This window comes from Crassostrea angulata, chromosome 10 (assembly GCF_025612915.1).
Source record: "Crassostrea angulata isolate pt1a10 chromosome 10, ASM2561291v2, whole genome shotgun sequence".
In the NCBI taxonomy this organism is placed as follows: Eukaryota; Metazoa; Mollusca; class Bivalvia; order Ostreida; family Ostreidae; genus Magallana; species Magallana angulata.
Window position 1 is genome coordinate 11505326 of NC_069120.1, and position 19652 is coordinate 11524977.

General features: G+C 34.0%; 1 protein-coding gene across 8 annotated transcripts in view; it reads right to left on the reverse strand.

Annotated features, from left to right (window-relative positions):
• Positions 1-19652, reverse strand: part of LOC128167521 (inactive tyrosine-protein kinase transmembrane receptor ROR1-like) — an 83503-nt gene that overhangs the window by 53671 nt on the left and 10180 nt on the right. For 5 of the 8 annotated variants that reach the window (XM_052833292.1, XM_052833295.1, XM_052833290.1 and 2 more), the window contains exons 2-3: positions 12253-12510; positions 11425-11684 (exon numbers count right to left, since the gene is read on the reverse strand). In XM_052833292.1, the coding sequence (XP_052689252.1) occupies positions 11425-11452 (28 nt within the window). In that variant the 5' untranslated portion in view covers positions 11453-11684; positions 12253-12510. Of the gene's footprint in view, positions 1-5932; positions 5952-11424; positions 11685-11769; positions 12175-12252; positions 12511-12631; positions 12787-19652 lie in introns of those variants that run through there. The other 3 variants (XM_052833288.1, XM_052833289.1, XM_052833291.1) reach the window with 3 other exon arrangements.

The following is a 19652-nucleotide window of genomic DNA, read 5'->3' on the forward strand; positions in this document are numbered from 1 at the left end:
CCAAACACAAAATGCAGTCATTCAAACATGCAAATTGATACTTTCACAAATAAATTTAAGCTAAACTTGATCTTTCTGCTAAACAAACTTTAACCTTGTTTCCACAGCTCAACCAATCATAAAATAACAGACTATAATCGTTGCAATGACAACTACCCACTGTGCTTCGGCAAGAAAACCAGACAACCAGAGAGAAGTTCTACCAATTTTTCAGAAAACACCCCAATCTATCTTACCTTACCGTCAGAGCAAGGAATGATACATAATATCACAATTCTTCATTTCTGAACAAAAAATGGGGGGCTTTTCCAGTTTCCAACAAATTTGAGCTGTGATAAGGCTTGATAAGAGGTGGCAAAATGATGTATCAGGATGATTTTTATCAAAAACAAACTTTTCGCAACAACTGACAAAACATTTTTCATTCGACTCACATGAAGATAAGTTACCCATCTTGATTTAGTAAACATCCAATATTTATGTTCAACAGTTTTAATATATTAGATTGTGAGTTTCTTTACAGTGTAGCCTGCCATGCAAGTGCTCAAATGTACTGTAGGAAAAATAAAGTTTAATCAAATTAACCTAACTCGCTATCAAAGAAGTTAATAAATTCGTCAACAATGGGTTGGGAAGCAGCAGTCAGGTTTAATCAAATGTAACAGTGCACACGCGACTGCTACAAAGGAGATTCTGGGGGAAGGAATTCTTCTGGTAAGGCCTTGTTGTAGGAAGTAACAGACAAGCGGACTTAACCTCCGCACTTCAGGGTCAGGGTGTTACTTCTTTGCTGACAGCCATTTGCATCTGGTCTGACATTCATTGCAAACAGATGCAGCTTCTTAAATACAAATTCATGGCTAATCAAGTCTCATTAGGGTTTTTTAAACCGTCCAGCAATATATTTTGTCAGACAAAAGTAAATATTTTGAGATTTTTAGACTCCATGTACACAGATTAGCAAATGAAGAATGATCGATGCAATGATCGAAAATTGTTTACACAAGGGCCCTCTTCAAAATTAAAATATCCTATTAAAAATTCGTGTTCCAAAAATGTCTGCACAGTCCAAAAATTAAAGCATTTGCGAATACATGTATTGCAAACAAATATGCATGAAATCTTAAAACAATCATGTTATGGCCACATATGTATTTTAAAAGGCCTACGGTAATTTAAACAAATCAACATTAAACAATGTTTTCAGTGATATTTGGAATATTAATTAGTAATTATCATTAATGCATTATTTTTTATGCATGGCATAATTATATAAATCTTAATTTTTAAAGATAGATTCTTAAAATATCTAGCTCCGGGTTTTTAGGTACACAAGTGTACTAATATCTGGTATTTACTCCTACATCTGATACAAGATATATCTTTTTCAAAATGATTTCAACATTCACATTAATAAATCATTGTCAACTCGAGATAATGAAACATAGATATCACAAAAACATCTTTATCATATGATATTCATTTGAAATTTATTTGAAAGAGCACTGACATGGAATTCTTGTGAAAAAATGTCAAGTGAAATTCAGGTAGTGAATGCCATATGAGTTGCAAATGAACTAATTTGTGAAATCTTACATAAAACAAAAGAAGAGGCAGCAATGTTCATTTCAAACAAATTAATCTGAAGTGAAAAGAGGTTCTATTTAAGATTTCATGTAAATGTTCTTTTCACCTAAAAGTCACACAACTGAGGCAAAATTGGCTTTGGTTGCTTTCAAAAACCATGATAAAGAATAACAGAATGTTAAAATGAAATTAAAATTAAGATAAATAAGGAATTTAGAAAAATAAATTCTCTATCCACATTTAACGTATCTCCATGACATGATCTCTAGCTGTGGTCAGAGCAATCAAGTTCAAATGTCATCTAGTTACTAAAAACATTCTGTAACATTTATCACACAGGTAATCAATTTAGTTTAATGCAAAAAATAGCATACACATTTTGGAGGTGATTTGACTTGGGATATCTCTTTCAATAAGTAAAAACACTAATTCACATGATAGTGCAATAAAAGGCAGCTAGAAGAGACGAGCACTATAAAGTTCCATTTACAGCACCATTCCATTGCTATGAATAAATGAATATCATGGCCTAGAAATAGGATCTGTAAAACATCGATACAATTTTATCAGAAAAGAGTATATTTCTTCTAGTTTTATTGGATTAGTTGTGGGATAATGCTTTCTGCTTATATTGTCACGGAATGCTGCAGTATGACTCAGTGCTCCCAGTCACAGCTCTAATAGAAAACAAAACCCATAAATCTCCCACAGCCCAAGTCCACATTCCATTTTATAAGTAACTTTAAGAAGGAAGAAGCAGAGGTAATTTCAAATGGTTTTTTTTTTTGTTTTGTGTATTGTTTTTACAAATCATCCCTTGAGTACATGTACTAAAATGAGGCTTAGGAGCCAGATTTTATAGAAAGACCACATCAAAAATTGCAACTTTATCAAGTACTGGTATGTATTAAGATAATCAGATGAAGGCTTCAAATAATGCAGTGTGAACATTGTGAAACACTGCAATACAAGGAGTGTGTTTTTTATAATTAATTTAAGAAAAATTAAAGTTATGAAACATACATACGGTACTTCTCTCAACTGCTGAAAAGGTACTTCCCCCAGGGTATATAAAACAAATTCTGTAGGTACAGAATATTCAATAATTAATACGGCATCAAATTAAAAGCATCCTCTTCAAACAGATTCATTTTTTTAGTTACTGAAGGGCCATTTACTTCTGTGTAATCACTTTTTCCCACAGTTTTGGAGCATTTTTTGCTTATACCTCTCTTGCAGACAATCAATTCAAGCACAAAAGATATGATTCTTAGTCTTTTTAATTAGCAATTTACAGCTCATTTCTATCAAAAGCCATCATGCATTAATGAAAAGATAAGGGTAATTCTTTCGGAAAAAACAAACCAGAAGAAAATCATGAGCTATAAAGGCCAGCTTTTTGATATCTTGACTTCTTCAAGGAACTTTCATGTTAATATTTGCCCTCCATCTGTCATCATCTCTGATGAGAAAATACATTCTGTATACACATGCCCCCAGTCTTTCCCCTATCACTCATCGAAGGGAACATGCTTATAATTGTTTAATTCCAGACATTGTTTGGAAAGCAGAATTCTGGGAGCATCTAAAATTTGGACCCTCCATTAGCACACCTACACAGAACCTACAAGCCAGCAGGCTACAATGATTTATTGCCCCAAAATAATGGAGAGACATTAACCTTAATTCCTCTCAACAAACTGGCTTCAATAAAATTGCACATCTACTTGAATCCCAAGGGATCGCAAGCTAGCAACTGATATCGCAAGTCTAGTATTACTCAGACCAAAAGGTTATACTGAAAGGAAAGGTTTGTTTACTATCACATCAACACCAAATCTAGAATATCATATCAAATCCAAGTTGAATGGTAAATACAGTACAGTTGGCATATCATGATATTATTTACAATGAATATCTTATAAACTTTCACCAGAAATATTAACTTTCTTTTTTTATATGTTTAAATTACTTATGACATAGAACTTTACCAAACTGAAAGCTTTATCAAGAAACACGAAAAAGAGATGTCATAAAGATAGCAATAATAGATACAGAATTTTTATGTTTTACAGAAATTGCACTAATAAAAAAATCAATCAATCAGCCATATGTGGCGAGGTCATTGGAGGGGAACTGGATCCATTCCCCGTTCAATAAAGTCCATTGTTCCAGGTGATCTATCATTCCGTGAGTCAAAGTGAATTCAGAGCTAACACACACAAACACTCGGAAAATTAATTTGTGGATGTATTTAATTTACTCTACAAATTAGAAAACCAATAAAGCAGCCAATCAGTCGCATACATCACAATGTTGGCTGGTCCCATACATTGACAGGTGATAGACTGAATACAGTCACACAGCTTCCATAATGAATGCTACTCATCTGAAATAACACCCTAGCTGTTAGTATATCTTTCTTTTAACACTACAAAGTCATTATTACTGTTTTGATGTTTATAAACAGCATTTTCTTAATTACACCAAGAAAGAATTAAGTCCTTACAGCTCATTAGCAGCAGGAGGGGTCCATGGGTTGCAACACTCACCTTAAGTATAGATGTTGAATTTTCTTTACAAAGGTTAGAGCATGTATGTAAACACCTTTTTTTACCAAATTTTGTGAAAATCCATCCATATACCAAAGAAACAATAATAACAGAACTCAGTGCGTACCATAGACTTATCTTTTACTCATTTACTATCACACAGGGTGTAAAATAATCAGTACTGTGGAATCATTAGAATTCATGGTGGCTCAACATTTTGTTCATTTAGTGGATTTCCCTCTCCTATTTTCAAAAGAAATTCCAGAAAATAACATTTCTAAAACCATTTTAAAAAATTACAACCGACAAAAAATTGTTCCATATGAATGTAATCAGCAATGATTCTACATTGCATATGGATAGGTATTTTGGACACATTCATTCAAATCAGGGTAGACCACATTAACACTGCCAATAAGAACAGAAAGACAGGGTTCATTTATTGGACTGCCATTAAGTTTTTTGAACAACATTGCAGCTGTGATACCTATTAAAATAGCTTTCAGTGCAAACCTCTTTATCATCTCTCCCAGTTTTAGACCACTAGAGCTGTTCACTAAATGGGGTGAAAATGCCTGCAGTAGCAGACAATGATGTCAACTACTTGTTATTTCAATTTCCCCGACACAAAAAGGTGTCCTGATACATACTTAATAGCCAAATAACACCAATTTTACTTTCCATTATGACCTCATGGAAGGATAATAAATTTTTCAAAGTGGAAGCGACTTTCAGACCCTATGAGAATAGTCAGATCAATACAAAAAAACTACGCTAAATATGAAACCATAAGACCTTAATTCCGATATTGCATTTTCCCCTAAAGATCATTGCCCTGAAACGTGTGTCTGATGACAAGAACATAGAAAGGTAGGACATGTCTGTGTTAGAAATCAGCGGCCATGAAGAAAATACTACCTCCCATCTTCAGCTGATAAGGCCTTCTTGCAACTGAGCATGAAAACTTTATTGTCTTCAAAGGAATATCATTTCATCTCTTTACAAGCTTCTCTGAACATGATGAATAATTGTACAATAACTTTCCAATCAAGACACACATGTCACATTCGAAAGCAGAGATTCATACAGGGAAAGTTTTACTAAATTGATTCTCTCTCTCCATCTCTTTATCTATCTCTCACTCCCACTTGATTAGGACATAACACATTAGATGCAGCAAGTTCCTGATTCTCAATAGCCCCTATCATTCCTGAAATTTTATGTGTGATATGACTGAGAGCTCACCGAACATGTTACGCAATCCCATCTTTTCAACAGTATGCCCTCTCCTGAGACAATGTTCATATTGCGATGAACTAAACTGACTGCAGTTGGAAGCCCATCTTTTAAATTTCATTTCCATGTAACCCTCAGTGCTGCTAAAAAAAACCCTTCCAACAAAATCCATTTTGGAAGTGTATGCCAACTTTCTACTCATGGTTTTTATTCCCACTTAAAGTCATAAAGTCTTTTCAGCTTTGTGGAATTGTCAAATTAAGATAAAACAAAATAATTTTAATCAGTTATACATCCACAACATGACCCTCTAAACCACAAATGTGCCCAGCATTTTCAAATTATGAGATGTTTATAATCAAATCTAATTAACACTGATTTTCGGAAACTTCTTTGTTATTCTAGACAAAGAATCAGAGTGACACCTTAACCTACAAGGCAGCATTTCTTTCTAATGATTAGAATAAATTTAAAAATGTTTACTTCATAATTCATCTTTAAAAAGGCTTTGTTCAAAGTTATTTCAATAAATGTCACAGAGAACAGATGAAACATACCCATCGCTTCTCACTGCATCCATTTCATAGCTGTCACAGAGATTTCATGCAAGACTTCATCCTTGCTTATTTCATATGCAAAATGTAAGGAGATGGTGGTCATTACAAATTTTCTACCAATCAAACAATGAATATCCCAGGCTAATCATGGAAATGTCATTATTCTAATCCGATATATCAACAATAAAATTACATCAGGCATTTTCTTACAAATCCAGATAACCTTCCAACAACAGAAAACAGCATCATAATTGGTGTCATATGACTGGAGCATAAATCAAAATATTACTGAGAATATGAATAATTCATAAGTCTTGAACCAAAACATAAATTACCCATCAAGAGATATAAATGAAGAGCCAGGCATGCCTTTCTCATATAGCATAGGGAGGCAGTCACTTGCAGTTTACACAATTTGTCATTTCCCTAGTTATGTATACACAAAGTTCCCACATTGATATAAAACCATTCAATCCATGACAATGAAATGCCCAGTGTTATAAATTTTGTATTAGACAGAATTCAGCCAATTGTATAGAACCCTAAGATTCCCAGCATGCGGTCATGTGACATCCAGTGGACAGCAAACCCAGACAGCACAGCTTGTCCTTGTGAGGACAATGATAATCCACTTGATCCATCAATTGTTTTCCATCATATTTGCTTCAGGTGACATTTATCCAAATGGTGGCAAAGAATTTCAGACCATTTCAATGCCATATTAAATAGCATAGAAGTGTACAAAAACAGGGATTTTTGCTGGTGCAATACATAAGTTAAACATCATTTCGATGTTAAAGAATACTTTTTATTTGGATCTCTTATCCCTAAAAATTGCCTTCAAGATAAATTGACCATGATCAAAAGAACAGCTGTACTCAGTTAATCCTTTTGGACGTTAAGCTTTTGTCATACTTAACTGCATCTATTTTGCACTAAGATGATGACCAATTTAAGAGTGAAAATCAAAATCATATAGATAAAATGTCACTGAACAAAACTACACACAAACTAAGTTAACTTTTAGTTTTTTCGAAATAAGAATTTTAAATGGAAAATAAAATAAAAAGCAGTTTAATTTGAAATGCTTCTGAGAGATCCTTTTCTTCCAGGTCATTTTCAAAATAGTCCTAAAAGATAGAATTCACTAGAGTATTCTTTGACTGCACGGGTAAAAGGCCAAGAAATGTAGATGGAAGTTACATGCTGTCAAGCAAATGCAAGATACTGATCCCATACGATGCAATCTATAGTAATATATGTTCTGTGCTCCGATTTTCTAATACAGATAATACAAATCCAATTACCTTTAATATGCATATGTTATAAGAATTCATATAATTATACTGGATGCTTTAACAAGATATAATATATCTAAACTAGTGACTTATGACCCATAAAATAAAAAGGGATTATAAATATCCCACATTACTGACCAATGAGTGAGATATTTGGACTGCCTGACAGACTGGAGGTTCGTAAGGAGGATATGTCTGACAGTTGGACCATCTTATACTCAATGAACTGGCAAACAGGTGCTCATGAATATGCCACCTTTTTGGTCAGGTAAACATATGAAAATTACAACGATTTTCTGCTATTTAATTCATATTAGTTCCATAGATCCACTTTATCTAATATCAACAGATTAATAAATAAAGTATCAATCAGGTTCTGAGTCAATACAAGGATTCTCTGTAGACTGGCTATCTTTTGTACTAAAAACCATAGAACTTACACCATAGGATTGAATATTTTCCCCCAGGTCACCCTGCTTATACATGTTTGTATACGAGACATTTTTTGTAATCATTTGTAATCAACCTGACACCTTCTTTAGGCAACATTGATGGATTTACTAGTGTATTAAATGCCTATCATACTAGTATTCACTGGACTTAAAACATTTACAACAAAAATGTTTTGAGTTCCCATTATTTAATAAAAGTCTTTTACCGGTACTTCTTACAATCAATGAAAACACTCATGAAAAGAAATTTCCCATTAAATTATTCTAGGTATTCTTATTTCACTTGGTAATCCATGGTGTTTGAGAAGAGCGCCTCTCTTCAAAATGGCACCACCATTTATCACAGCTGCCAAGGTGCACCTCTCCACTTTTTTATTTATCATTTTAATATTTAAACAAAAGATGACCTGAAATGGCAGACATGGAGTGCATCTAAAATAACATGCCAACACTGCCCAAATACAAATAAAGAATACTAATAAGTTGGACTTGTATTATTGGCTTCAATTTCAAATGTCAGAAGAGATTTTATTCCACATCTGGACCATTGTACTTCCATCTTTATCTTTTACAATCTTTAATATCTTTCTTTCAAATGCATATTAACTGATTGAATTTCATCATCTTTTGCTCTATTATTCTCTCTCTCTAATACGAAAACCTTTTTATTGATTCTATACCAGACTCTCTCATATTGCTTGCAATGACCTAAGAAATGAAATTACTAGTATGACATAGAGAAAGGTAAGGGGACTACAAACATTATGGTATATACTAACCATTTTAATAATGGTGCAAACACACAAATTAAAAAGATATTCTCTTTTAAATAAAAACAACAAGCAAAAGAAAGCAAAAGCAAAAAACTCTACGGGAGCAGTTACTGCACTTGAGCGACAGGTGAACTATACGGGGACTCAATGAATGATCTAAGTCGCTACTTAAAAAGATTACATTAACTAAGCAACATAAACAATCTTTCATCAGGATGCCTCTATCTGGAATTTACTTACAGCCACACAGATTTTCTCTCCATCATCGACATCACATTATTACATTTATTTGATTTGACGCAATGAAAATAAACTAGATAGGGAAACTATTTTCTTGGATAATAATGCAATTAGTGGCTTACTTCAAATAGTCTTTGGAGCGGAGGGGCAACATTAACCAGAACTAATGCTTCGGTGGAAACTTGCCTCCAGAAAAAAGAAGACTTTAGCGTCTGACTTGCAGAAGAAATGATCAGATTTTGTGGCATCACGTCTGACAGATATGTCAAAATTGTGATCATCATCACAGTACTTCCCAATGTTTTGTGACCAAGCTTATTCTATCATGGCGACCACATCTAAATAAGAGGCTATGTGAGCTAATTCTTGATAGTTTTTACTGATACAACCCAATAATATCTCTTATTCAGTTCAGTAACCAAACCAGTGAATCTATTCAATGTAAAAGACAATTGTTGAAACTTCTTTGCAATAGAGCTCATTATAACTAAGGGCCAAGATGCATGATTATAAACACAGCTATCAAACAGTTCAGTGTGACTTTCTACTCCATGTCAGGTTTGGTTTTTTTAATTCTGTGAAAGAAGAATCGTAAATATAAATCACCTCAACAAATATCTGGGATAACTATTTTATGGGGTTTTCGATAAGATGAAAGGGTCTGCTCTGTCACAACAAGATTATAACAGGAATCACGGCAACACTTCAACAGAAGTACATTTTGTTTTAAATAAATTGAGAGGGTTAATTGCATGGCACCAAAAACCACCTTATTCCATTTACAAATCAGTGTATTTCCTTGGTTCTTTGAAGAACACCAAACACAATTTTCTCAGTTAATCAAAAAATTAAGAAATTATAACCACTTTTTTCCCTCATAAACCATTTAAAAAGATTCCAGAAAAGATTTTCACATGGATATGTTTCAAAGCAGCTTGATTGGGCTTGAAATTGTGAAAGTATGATTAAAATGTGAAATAATTTTCTTAATAATAAGAGTCTTAAAATCCATTATGCGTTCTTCTGCATCTTTTTATCACCTACTCTCACATTTACAAATGGAAACCATTCTCACTAGCTATTCAAGGCTGCCTTTGAATCATTAATGATAGTCTCCCCACATTTAGTGCAAAATATGAGCAAATAACAAACTGGGTAACAAGTGTACTGGATTAGGAATGTTATTAAGAGTGACAGGATGAGTCTTTGATATTGTGGTTTATAGTATTTGTGATTGGCTCGTGTCCATCAGTAGGTATTACAACTAACATGATTTACGCATGAATGGGAAAACATGCCTAGTCCAGAAATCTACTAATGAATGTTTTATGACTACAGTAGGTTAATGTGCCATTTTCTTCTTGCAGGAAGAGAAAAAGCTTTCGGATAGAGGATCAATACTAAAGTGAAATATCCAAGAGCTGCCAGAATGAATAATCATATGTGCATCTCTGAGGCATAAAAAAGCTACAGTTTGTTTATCATACAGATGAACAATGCAAATACAAACTATTGAAGCCGTTGCAGCAGACACTTAAATGTACATCAGCTTGCTCAAAAATGATGATTGCATTATGCTTTGGTAAAAGATACATGTATGACTTGCTGTGAAGTCAATAAAACAACTAATACCAGGGCTTTTCTTTCTGTCTGGAATTTCTTAGAAACAACATACTGCGATATGAGAAAATTTGTTTTCTGTTGTTTCCAAAACCTCAGCATGCTTGTAGGATAATGTGTGCATGTTTCAACAAATTGTTTTTAATTAACTTTTTAGGGGCATTTTTTGGCTCCAATATTTCTTCTACATGGTGAAAGAATGAAAGGTGGCATGTACCATTAGACTCAATTTTTGAAAACCTTGTCTCCATGGTTATACTTCTCAAAATATTGAAATTTACTTAGTTACACACATTGTACATCAAGAGAGCTCTCTTTCAGCAGAACTTATAAATATCTGGCTATCAGGATCCAATATCTCCACCTTGTACCGTAGTTTTCAGAAGTGAGGGGATTCCAATGTAAAAGTCATTGGGGAAAAATAGGGTTATCTAAAACCAGTCAGTTTTCACTGACTTAGTGCAACTTGAAAACTCAACACCAAGATAAGAACAAAAAGGAAGCAGGTGAATGCTATCACTAGGGCTCCTTCACTAATTAAACGACCATTCTGTCTCCCCTCCTCATCAATACACCATTATCACGGTTTCCTAGTCTTTAATCATGAAAATAATGTTGTGCAACTCTGTGATTTAATGCTCATCCAGTTACACCACAACAGAAAAAAAACTTTCAGCACAAAAAATCAGCTTGATGCATCCAATTACAAGAATCCATTTGATATATTTTACACTTTTCAGATACCTGTTGGGAACTCATAAAAGTATTTTATTTCAATGAAAAGGAATCTTTTCGGAAAACCAATATCTCTGGGATTGTGAAAAATCACATTTCCTTCTGTTCTAATATGACTCATTCATTTTCTATTAAACCTCTTTTCATTAGGACAAATAATGCATGAAATATACTACAAAGTTCTTAGGAAATCCTATAGGTCATAACATTTCTTTTCTAAATTGATCTAAATTTAATCTTAGGGGAATCATGTTATTTAATCTAAGAAGAATCTTGTATTAAATTTAATGATTCATGAAATATTTAGTAGCCCCTGTGGGCATGGGCATTTTTCTCTCTTTTATTTTTTTTACACACACTTAACAGACACTTACCTCGGAGAATATGAGCTGCAATATCCATTCTGAATATATATTTGAGAAAATCACTATATCCTCCAGAATACTCCAAGCTTCAAGGGATTTCAGGATATCATAAATGTAAAAAGTTCATATATTTCAAATGCCGATAGCAATCACAAATAGAATATTGCACACAAGTTGATAAAACAATTATCTGTCATCTCTTCATCCAAGCGCGAAATCAGTAGGGTATGAATGACACCGCTCATGCCCGGCCATTTTTCTTTAAAGACCTGTTTCAGTAAGAAAAACACAATACGATACAGTATCCATTCACATGACAACCTTTTGCCCGTTGATATAATTATACACTCTTACCTTTTCAGCCAGAAAAGAACTGAAAATTGCAGAGCTAATATCCTGGTCTTACCGCTGAACAGAGTACCTGAACAACTGACCACAGAGTCAAGTCGCAGAAAAGTTCATAAATCTTGCCAGTCTTGTCTGCCTCACACAGGGGAAGGTCTGGAACTCATGAATCGCTTTATAATCTAATAGCCTTATTTTTTGTCTTTCTCGGAGCAGTGAATAAATGAAGTGTGTTGTGGGGAGTAGTGTACTGAGTAAAAACTGTACCACTGTGATCCCTAAATCCACCTATCTCTGCTTCTTATCATGCACTCCTTACCTCTCTGCCAACTTGTCTTAAATAAACTCAAAAAAATGGAATAATATCTCTAATAGCAACACTACAGCTAGTGGTTTAGAGGTTGAGCACTGCTGAAATAGAGCTTCGGATTATCATTTCATATAACTATAAAGCTTTATGTGTTCATGCTCCATGTACAAAGTAATACTTACTTTCACTGGTAAAAAAAAATTATTAATGTATCCTGGATGATATGATAGAATATCCAATATTCCACAAAACAAGTCGAGTGTCGCAGAAAATTGCTTCAGCTCTGAGGCATCAACATTGAGTGTTTACAAAACCGGCATCAAGCTGACTTGACTCTCCAGTTTCAGCCAAGCGTAGCCTCCTGACATGTGTAAAGTTTTGTCCATCAGTCCTGGCACATAACTTGGATTATCGCTTTCTCAGTTCTAACCTCTTTTCCACTGAAAATAAACAAGATGTCTAGAAACTATTAAAGATGTCACATCATAAAAACAGCAGAGCTTTGTGTCCATTCACTGTATTACTCTTTCTTCACAAAGACCAAAGGGGGCGGGGCCTTACAGCTGTTTAATGCTTCAGGATTTTTCACATTTAATGTCCCATCCACAACAGTTGTTGCCGATTTTTAATATGACATCATATAATCTACTAAACATCGGGCTTTATCACTGGTAGCATCATATGCAGACTGCCTTCAGTGCCGGAGGGGTTTTAGGGTTTGTTCAGGATGCAAAGTACATTAATAAGAAAACAAAAATAATGACATTGGCTCCCAAATGCTCCTATATCAGTTCTGTTCATCTGTCCATTAAAATACCGTCTACCTACTTTTTTGCATGATTAGGGACAATTACTGCATTTAATTGAACTAATGATATATAAAAAACAATGTGTACATGAATATCTCTTTACATTAAAAATTCAATATGCACCTATTAACATATCTCTGAATTTCTCGGACTAGGTATTAAATAACAGCTTGAATGAACCAAGCTGTATTTAGGTGTACTTGTAGCTATCGTCATATCACACAAGCACGGTCAATTACACAGGCAGAAGAAAAGTTTACCTCATGGCAAAACACCAATGGCAGATCTTAATCTGAACAGGACAACAATTAAAAACAAGATCTGATTAACCAGGTAATAATACCTGAACTTTTGATGTTTTGCAACATTGAGCCATATGCCTCGTACTATGTATGCATTACCAATATCTTGTTTGATCATTTAAAACAATACCATTGATTTACTACGTGTGTGTTATTCGTTGAATGCAGATACTCAATTCAGGTACAATACTGCATTGCATGCATTATGAAGTTTAAAAATAAATCCGAAAAGAGGAAGGAGGGATATATATCATATGAAAGACAGATTATTTGGAAAGAAATAAGAAGAGAACATTTTGTTAAGAGTCATGGACTAAAACAAGAGATTGTACAATCAGATATCTACACATAGTGATCAAAAAGCCCACCATATTTGATATCACACTGACTCAAATTTCACTTGAACCAACATTGATAGTGGGCAATTTTCAATTGCTATACAGATAGTTGAGGTAATTTTGAAATAATCAGCATGATTCTGCCAAAGACTAAGTGTTGAACTGACATGGGGCTCATCGATAAATCAGGACATAGTCAATATTGCAGTCTTATCGTTTCTCCCAAGTTAAAGATCCATTTCCCAAAATGTCAACCAAACATTTATTTCTACTAAGAGAATAGATAGGTAAAAACAATATTTTTAATCAAACTTTCTACTGCTTTGTGTAAACTGTACATGGAGAAATTAGCATAGAAATCTGTCAAACAGTTAATATTAGAGCTATTCATTTTTAAAAGTGTTAATTTCTTAGAACTGCATAGTCACTTAGCTTTTCAACATTATATATCCCTTCTGATCCATGAATTTTAAAACAAATCCATCCATAAACTTCAAATAAAAAAAAAGACTTTAATTGATGACACATTCCAAAATTTTCCTTCCAGTAATGAATACATTGTAATATAATACAATTTTTCCAAACTTTATGGTGTGTTTTTGGTTAAAAAAAACATATACATAATCAAAACCCTATACTTACATAATCATACAGACTCTTGCAGTCTTTTACAGATATTCATTACCAAAAGACATTCAAGCAATATTCTACATTTTTCGTATGACAAATACAATCTATACATGCATTTTCTTCACAATGATGTTGGCAGACGATAAGGATTCTATTCTGGGAATGGAGCACTGATCTGATTGCCGATGTAACTGTTATTTAAGCATTTGATTGACTACTGATTCTCTCTTCTTTTTATTAATTATAATGTTTCCAAGTGTTCTGGCATATGATATAAACACTTGGCTATGTCATCCCTGATAACATCTGTCTGTTAACTCACCATATTGCACAAAGAATACATGGTGTATATGAAAATACAGACAATTGATGTAGAGAAAATTGGACAATTAATTCTATATCTAACGATAAATCAGCACAGAAGGCTGCTATAATACCATCAGTTCCCTCAAACCTGAACCTTCTTCAATTTGTGTACAATTTATAGCTTTCCAGGAAACAGAATGAAAATAATGAGGATTTTAACGCTTTTGACTGCAGTACTCTAGTTCCTATATTCTTGCTTTTAATCATCACTGCAATCATCAACCAATGAAATGATAAAAGTGGCCAGTGACTTTACATCAGACCCACATCAAGTAAGTGCGCCAGATGACCAATGCTCAGATTTACTGATATCATCTGCCTTAATTCCTAACAGACCTTAAACCAAATAACCGGAAAAATCAATGGAAATGAACATTTTAACCACCTTATCCACCAACCTCACCCCCCCCCTAAAAAAAATAATTTCATTTAATAAAGATTTTAGTTTTAGCATTTTAATCTTAAATAACCAAGTCAATCAGAGCAGTGATGAATGCGTTTACTTTTCTGTTTCTCAAGTAAGTTAATAAGTTTTCATATACAATTCCAATTTCTGAATTAAAAATGAATTTAAAAATCTCACTGACCAAGCGTATAAATCAACGGAAATGAAAACTTCAGTTGTTTCATTATGTCACATCCAGTTTTATAGCGTATGATTAAAGTATCAAATTGTGAAAACATTTACGTCTGCCAGACTCTAATATATTCTTTTCTGTATCCTTCAAGCCAATCAGAATAAAATTTAATGCAGATGCAGGCAATTCTATCTCTCTTATCTGCTGTGAAATATCAAAGACTCTATTTGATCATGTAATTCTATATATTCAAGCCAAGTCCACTACATTTTATGATCTTTTCTTTGTTCAACAGATGAAAAAATAAAGTGTAATTCTTTTATTTTTCTGCGTGTGAAAATTATAAAAATTGGATCCAGAGGTAAATCTGCATAATATACAGCAATAAACGTTGCACCTACTGGTCTTTTTAACACGATGCAATCACTCTCCAAACCAACACTATATCAGTAGTCTGGTCATAGCTCGCTTATGGCCAACAGCGGGAGGAAAGGCGAGATTTCGGAATTCAAAAAAAAAATTCTACAGATGATACACCCTAGCTATTTTTCAGATAGGATCCAGGAGGTTCATTATAAGCAAATAAACTCTTTATTCTCTGGGAGAAAAGAATGCTTGGGCCACAAGAGAGGGATTTTCTGAGGGACATTAACAGACTGTACCGAGTCAAAAGGTCTTCGAATAATTACAGTGGGGAAAAGTGGATATGGTCATTTTACTCTGCTGAACATATGAACCAGCAATGACAAAAATGCAAGTCTTATGGTAGAAATTACTTTGCTCTTTCGACCTGACTAATGCAATGTTTTACTCATCACATGAACAATAAATGTAAGGTTTTAAGCTATACAAAATGTGTACCATTGATGAAGTAAATAATTCTCTACAAGGGTGACTTTCATGCAAGTTACTTATATTTCATCATCATTCTTTGTACATGTATACATATTCCACCATTATTTCTCCAAAACCACTTAAGCAGTGGTTGTCATGGTGCATTGAATCAAAAGTCACACTTATGTGCTATACTGTGATTTTTAGCTGATATACCCTTCAAGGAGTCAGAAGTTGAACCTGGTGGTGTCTATATAAACCAGATTAGGTTACAGTGATGACAAGACTTCACACAATGACTGACTTTTCCCCCACACAATGGAGGAAATCAGGCTTGCTTTCGGAAGAATTTCCCCAGCAGTGACAGATAGGGAGTGCTGTGCCAGCTACCTGTGTTGCACTATGTTGACCAGCAACAGCTGTGAGGCAACATAGCCATTAAAATTTTTGGTTTACCTACAACACATATAATTCAGATACTAATTGGTGACAAACATAGACAGAACAATGGGTACCTCAACTGTATTATAGGTCTTTTAGAGCAGAAAAAATTAGGACATAAAGGCAATGGAGAGTAAGGAACATATTGCATTTTTTTAGTCCTAATTAAATCTTTTTTCAGTAAGTTTTATTGCAACCTAGGAGCGTCATATCTTATCTTTTTCAAATGATGTTTTTAAGCACCGCATGGTACAAATGACCATACCCATAGAATGACTCATGATATTCGCATCAACAGGTCATGAAAAATTTACATTTATGGGAATTAATAGCCCTTAAAATAGATGAGATTCATTTAATCAATCTCTCTCATAAAACTACAGTGAATGAACTGCTGAGCTTGAAAGTCAAAGCTGGAAATTGAATTCTATTGCAATTTGACCTTATGACTCTAAATGATTTGAGTAGAAGTCCTCAAAGCTACAATTTACCAGCTATGAAAGGTTATCAATCCTATTCTAAAACCTTATATAGAGATACAAGTTCACTTCTTGAATATCACTATACACAGGGACAAGGTTATTTTTGCCCTTTGTTATTTTCGCCCTTCTACACTTTCAAATGGTTTCGCCTTGTCTTGAATTCGCCCAGATGCTGTTTTGTTAAAATGAAATATTAATTGCGACAATGCAATTCGCCCAATCTTGCTCCCTGACCACACAGACTAAAATAAAGCGGTGGGGGGGGGGGGGGGGGGGGGGGGGGGGGGGGGGGCACAGGGGTATTTCCCTGTACACAGTAGTTATAATTTTCCATTTGCCACTGCCTTAAATAAAAGATGCAAATGTCAAAGGTCTAAGATACGAAAACAACAATTTGTTTTCAGTCAGTGACAAGCCATATTAAAATGGAGGTGTGGACCTCAGAAACCTGAGAAAATATAAATCTTGTCTATTTTTTTCTAACAAGATTGTCATTTTTCTCCAAATACCTGAGATGAAAAATTGCTCTCTCCTGGAACAGGTATGTGTTTTAATGATACTTGCGACTCCAGGGGTTTCATTGCAGCAGTTTTAATGGGATGAAAGAAACAAAACCTCTGATTTAGAAAACAACACCCTGATGTTTCAACAATGATCAATTCTTTTAAACATTTATCAAAAGATGAAAGTCTGTAACTGCCTTTATTCACTGCTGAACATCTTGCTGGATTTTCAAACAAGTGACAAAATGATAGCTTTTTTATCTTCATAGTACACTAGTGCATTGATGAAGTCAATTCACTGGAGCCCATCTTAAGAACTTGAAGCTTCAATGTTTCCTTGTTATGCTGAGTATTTTGAAAGAAAGTGATGACATTCTATTTTAGCTCATGAAGAAATTAATAACCATCAAGAACACAAGTTGAAAATTATATACTCTCATCAGCTAAGCACCATGGTAACTGGACCTATGTGCTAAGGAGCACATAGGTCCAGTTACCATGGTGCTTAGCTGATGAGAGTCATAGATTCCCCTTGATGGGACACCAGTCCATTGCTTTTAACCCTAGCACAAGTCAATTCCCAAATTACCACTGGATGGACTGAGACTATGAAGATAAAGTCCCTTGTCAAAAGACACAACACACACACAATCAAATGTCCACTTCCTTGGAGTTTGAACCAGCAACATACTGACCTAACACCTTATGACCACTGAACCATGTGCCCCACTATATTAGGGATGCAAGAAACAAGTACAGATTCTCTCCTGAAACTGCTTTGATTTACAATACACATTTCATTAAATTTTAGTTTCGGATAGGAGATAATACACCAATTAATTTGTACTGAAGTAGACCTATTGCTGTCAATAATTATAAAAACTTGCTGATCCTTACTCAAACATGCATAGATGATGAATTTTTTTCTAACTTGAAGCATGCAGACATCAAACTTTGAATGCACCAAAAACTATCCATCATTTGAAACTCAAAACTTGGACTTAATGCTGGATAATTAAAATTGATAGCCTGTGATGCATTTACACAAAGGAAAATTGGGGGATCAGAATTCCATAAATCAGTGATTTACATCACCAAAGCCATAGCAACCAGATCAGGAGGGACAAAAATTCCTTTAATTCTTCATTAAACATAAGGTAGCACTGTAAATCTTGCTTGGCCTAATAAGGAAAATTCGGTCTAAATTATGGGTTTGTTTTGGGCTAATCTTGTAGTGCAACGACCTTAAATCTTTCAGTGAAATAAGCATTCAGATACCTGGCTACCTTTCTTCAATTCATTTTGAGAATTACATGCCCTGGTTAAATGTTGTGCAGTTTTATAGACTCCAGTTGTAACACAAGCTAGGGATCTGGAGGTGTGGTTATTGTCACCATGCACCAACAACACTAAGTACTATCAATCAATGATGATTTTTTTTTTTTTTTCAACAAATCTGAAAATAAAACACATAGGCTTTTGTAAGATTTTCTTTCAAAATGTTACAGGATCTTCCGGTTTCCCTATTACAGTGTTTCAAATGTGCTTGTTCCCTTTTCTGCACTTAATTTATTATGACAGTTTAGGGGCAAGTGTGAAATCACACACCATTAAAATATTAGCATACCTTAATAGATTAATTTGAATGTTGAACCTTTTAAAAAGAATTTTAATCCCAACCTTGCAGATGTACAATATTCTGCAAAATTTGAAACAGTACCTTTTTTTGATGGTTTAAACCTATCAACATCAGTTTCAATGGTATTTAATTTAAATGGATTAGTTAAACTCAAAATTAGACCCATCTTAGATTCATGTGTGCATATTTACATCCACATAAATGTATTTATTAGAATTTGTTGTTATTTCTCTTGCCCTCAATTTTCGGGAGCAAAATTTGGATTGTTTTTGAAATAGAGATTATAAACACAAGATTTTCTATGCCAAGTTTAAGATTACATATGGTACAAATTTTACGTTCAGTATTCTAACATAAAAATAGATGTTTACTCTATCCACACATCAGAAATCTTTTTTTGAAATCACCATAAAAACATTTATGATGGTACCTGCATCATATATGATACTGTATAGACTCATGTTTTTAAGAAGATAAAATTCATATCGATCAATCTATCTATAAAATTTTCAGGGAGGCAGATATTTTCTTTTGATGTAGAAATAATCAGGGAAGACAAAAAGAATTTGAACAGCAGTGGGTAGCCTGCCGATGTAAAGCAGAGACAAGAAGCATGATCATTTCACAAGAAGAACGGCTCTGCAAGATTAACTAACAGCT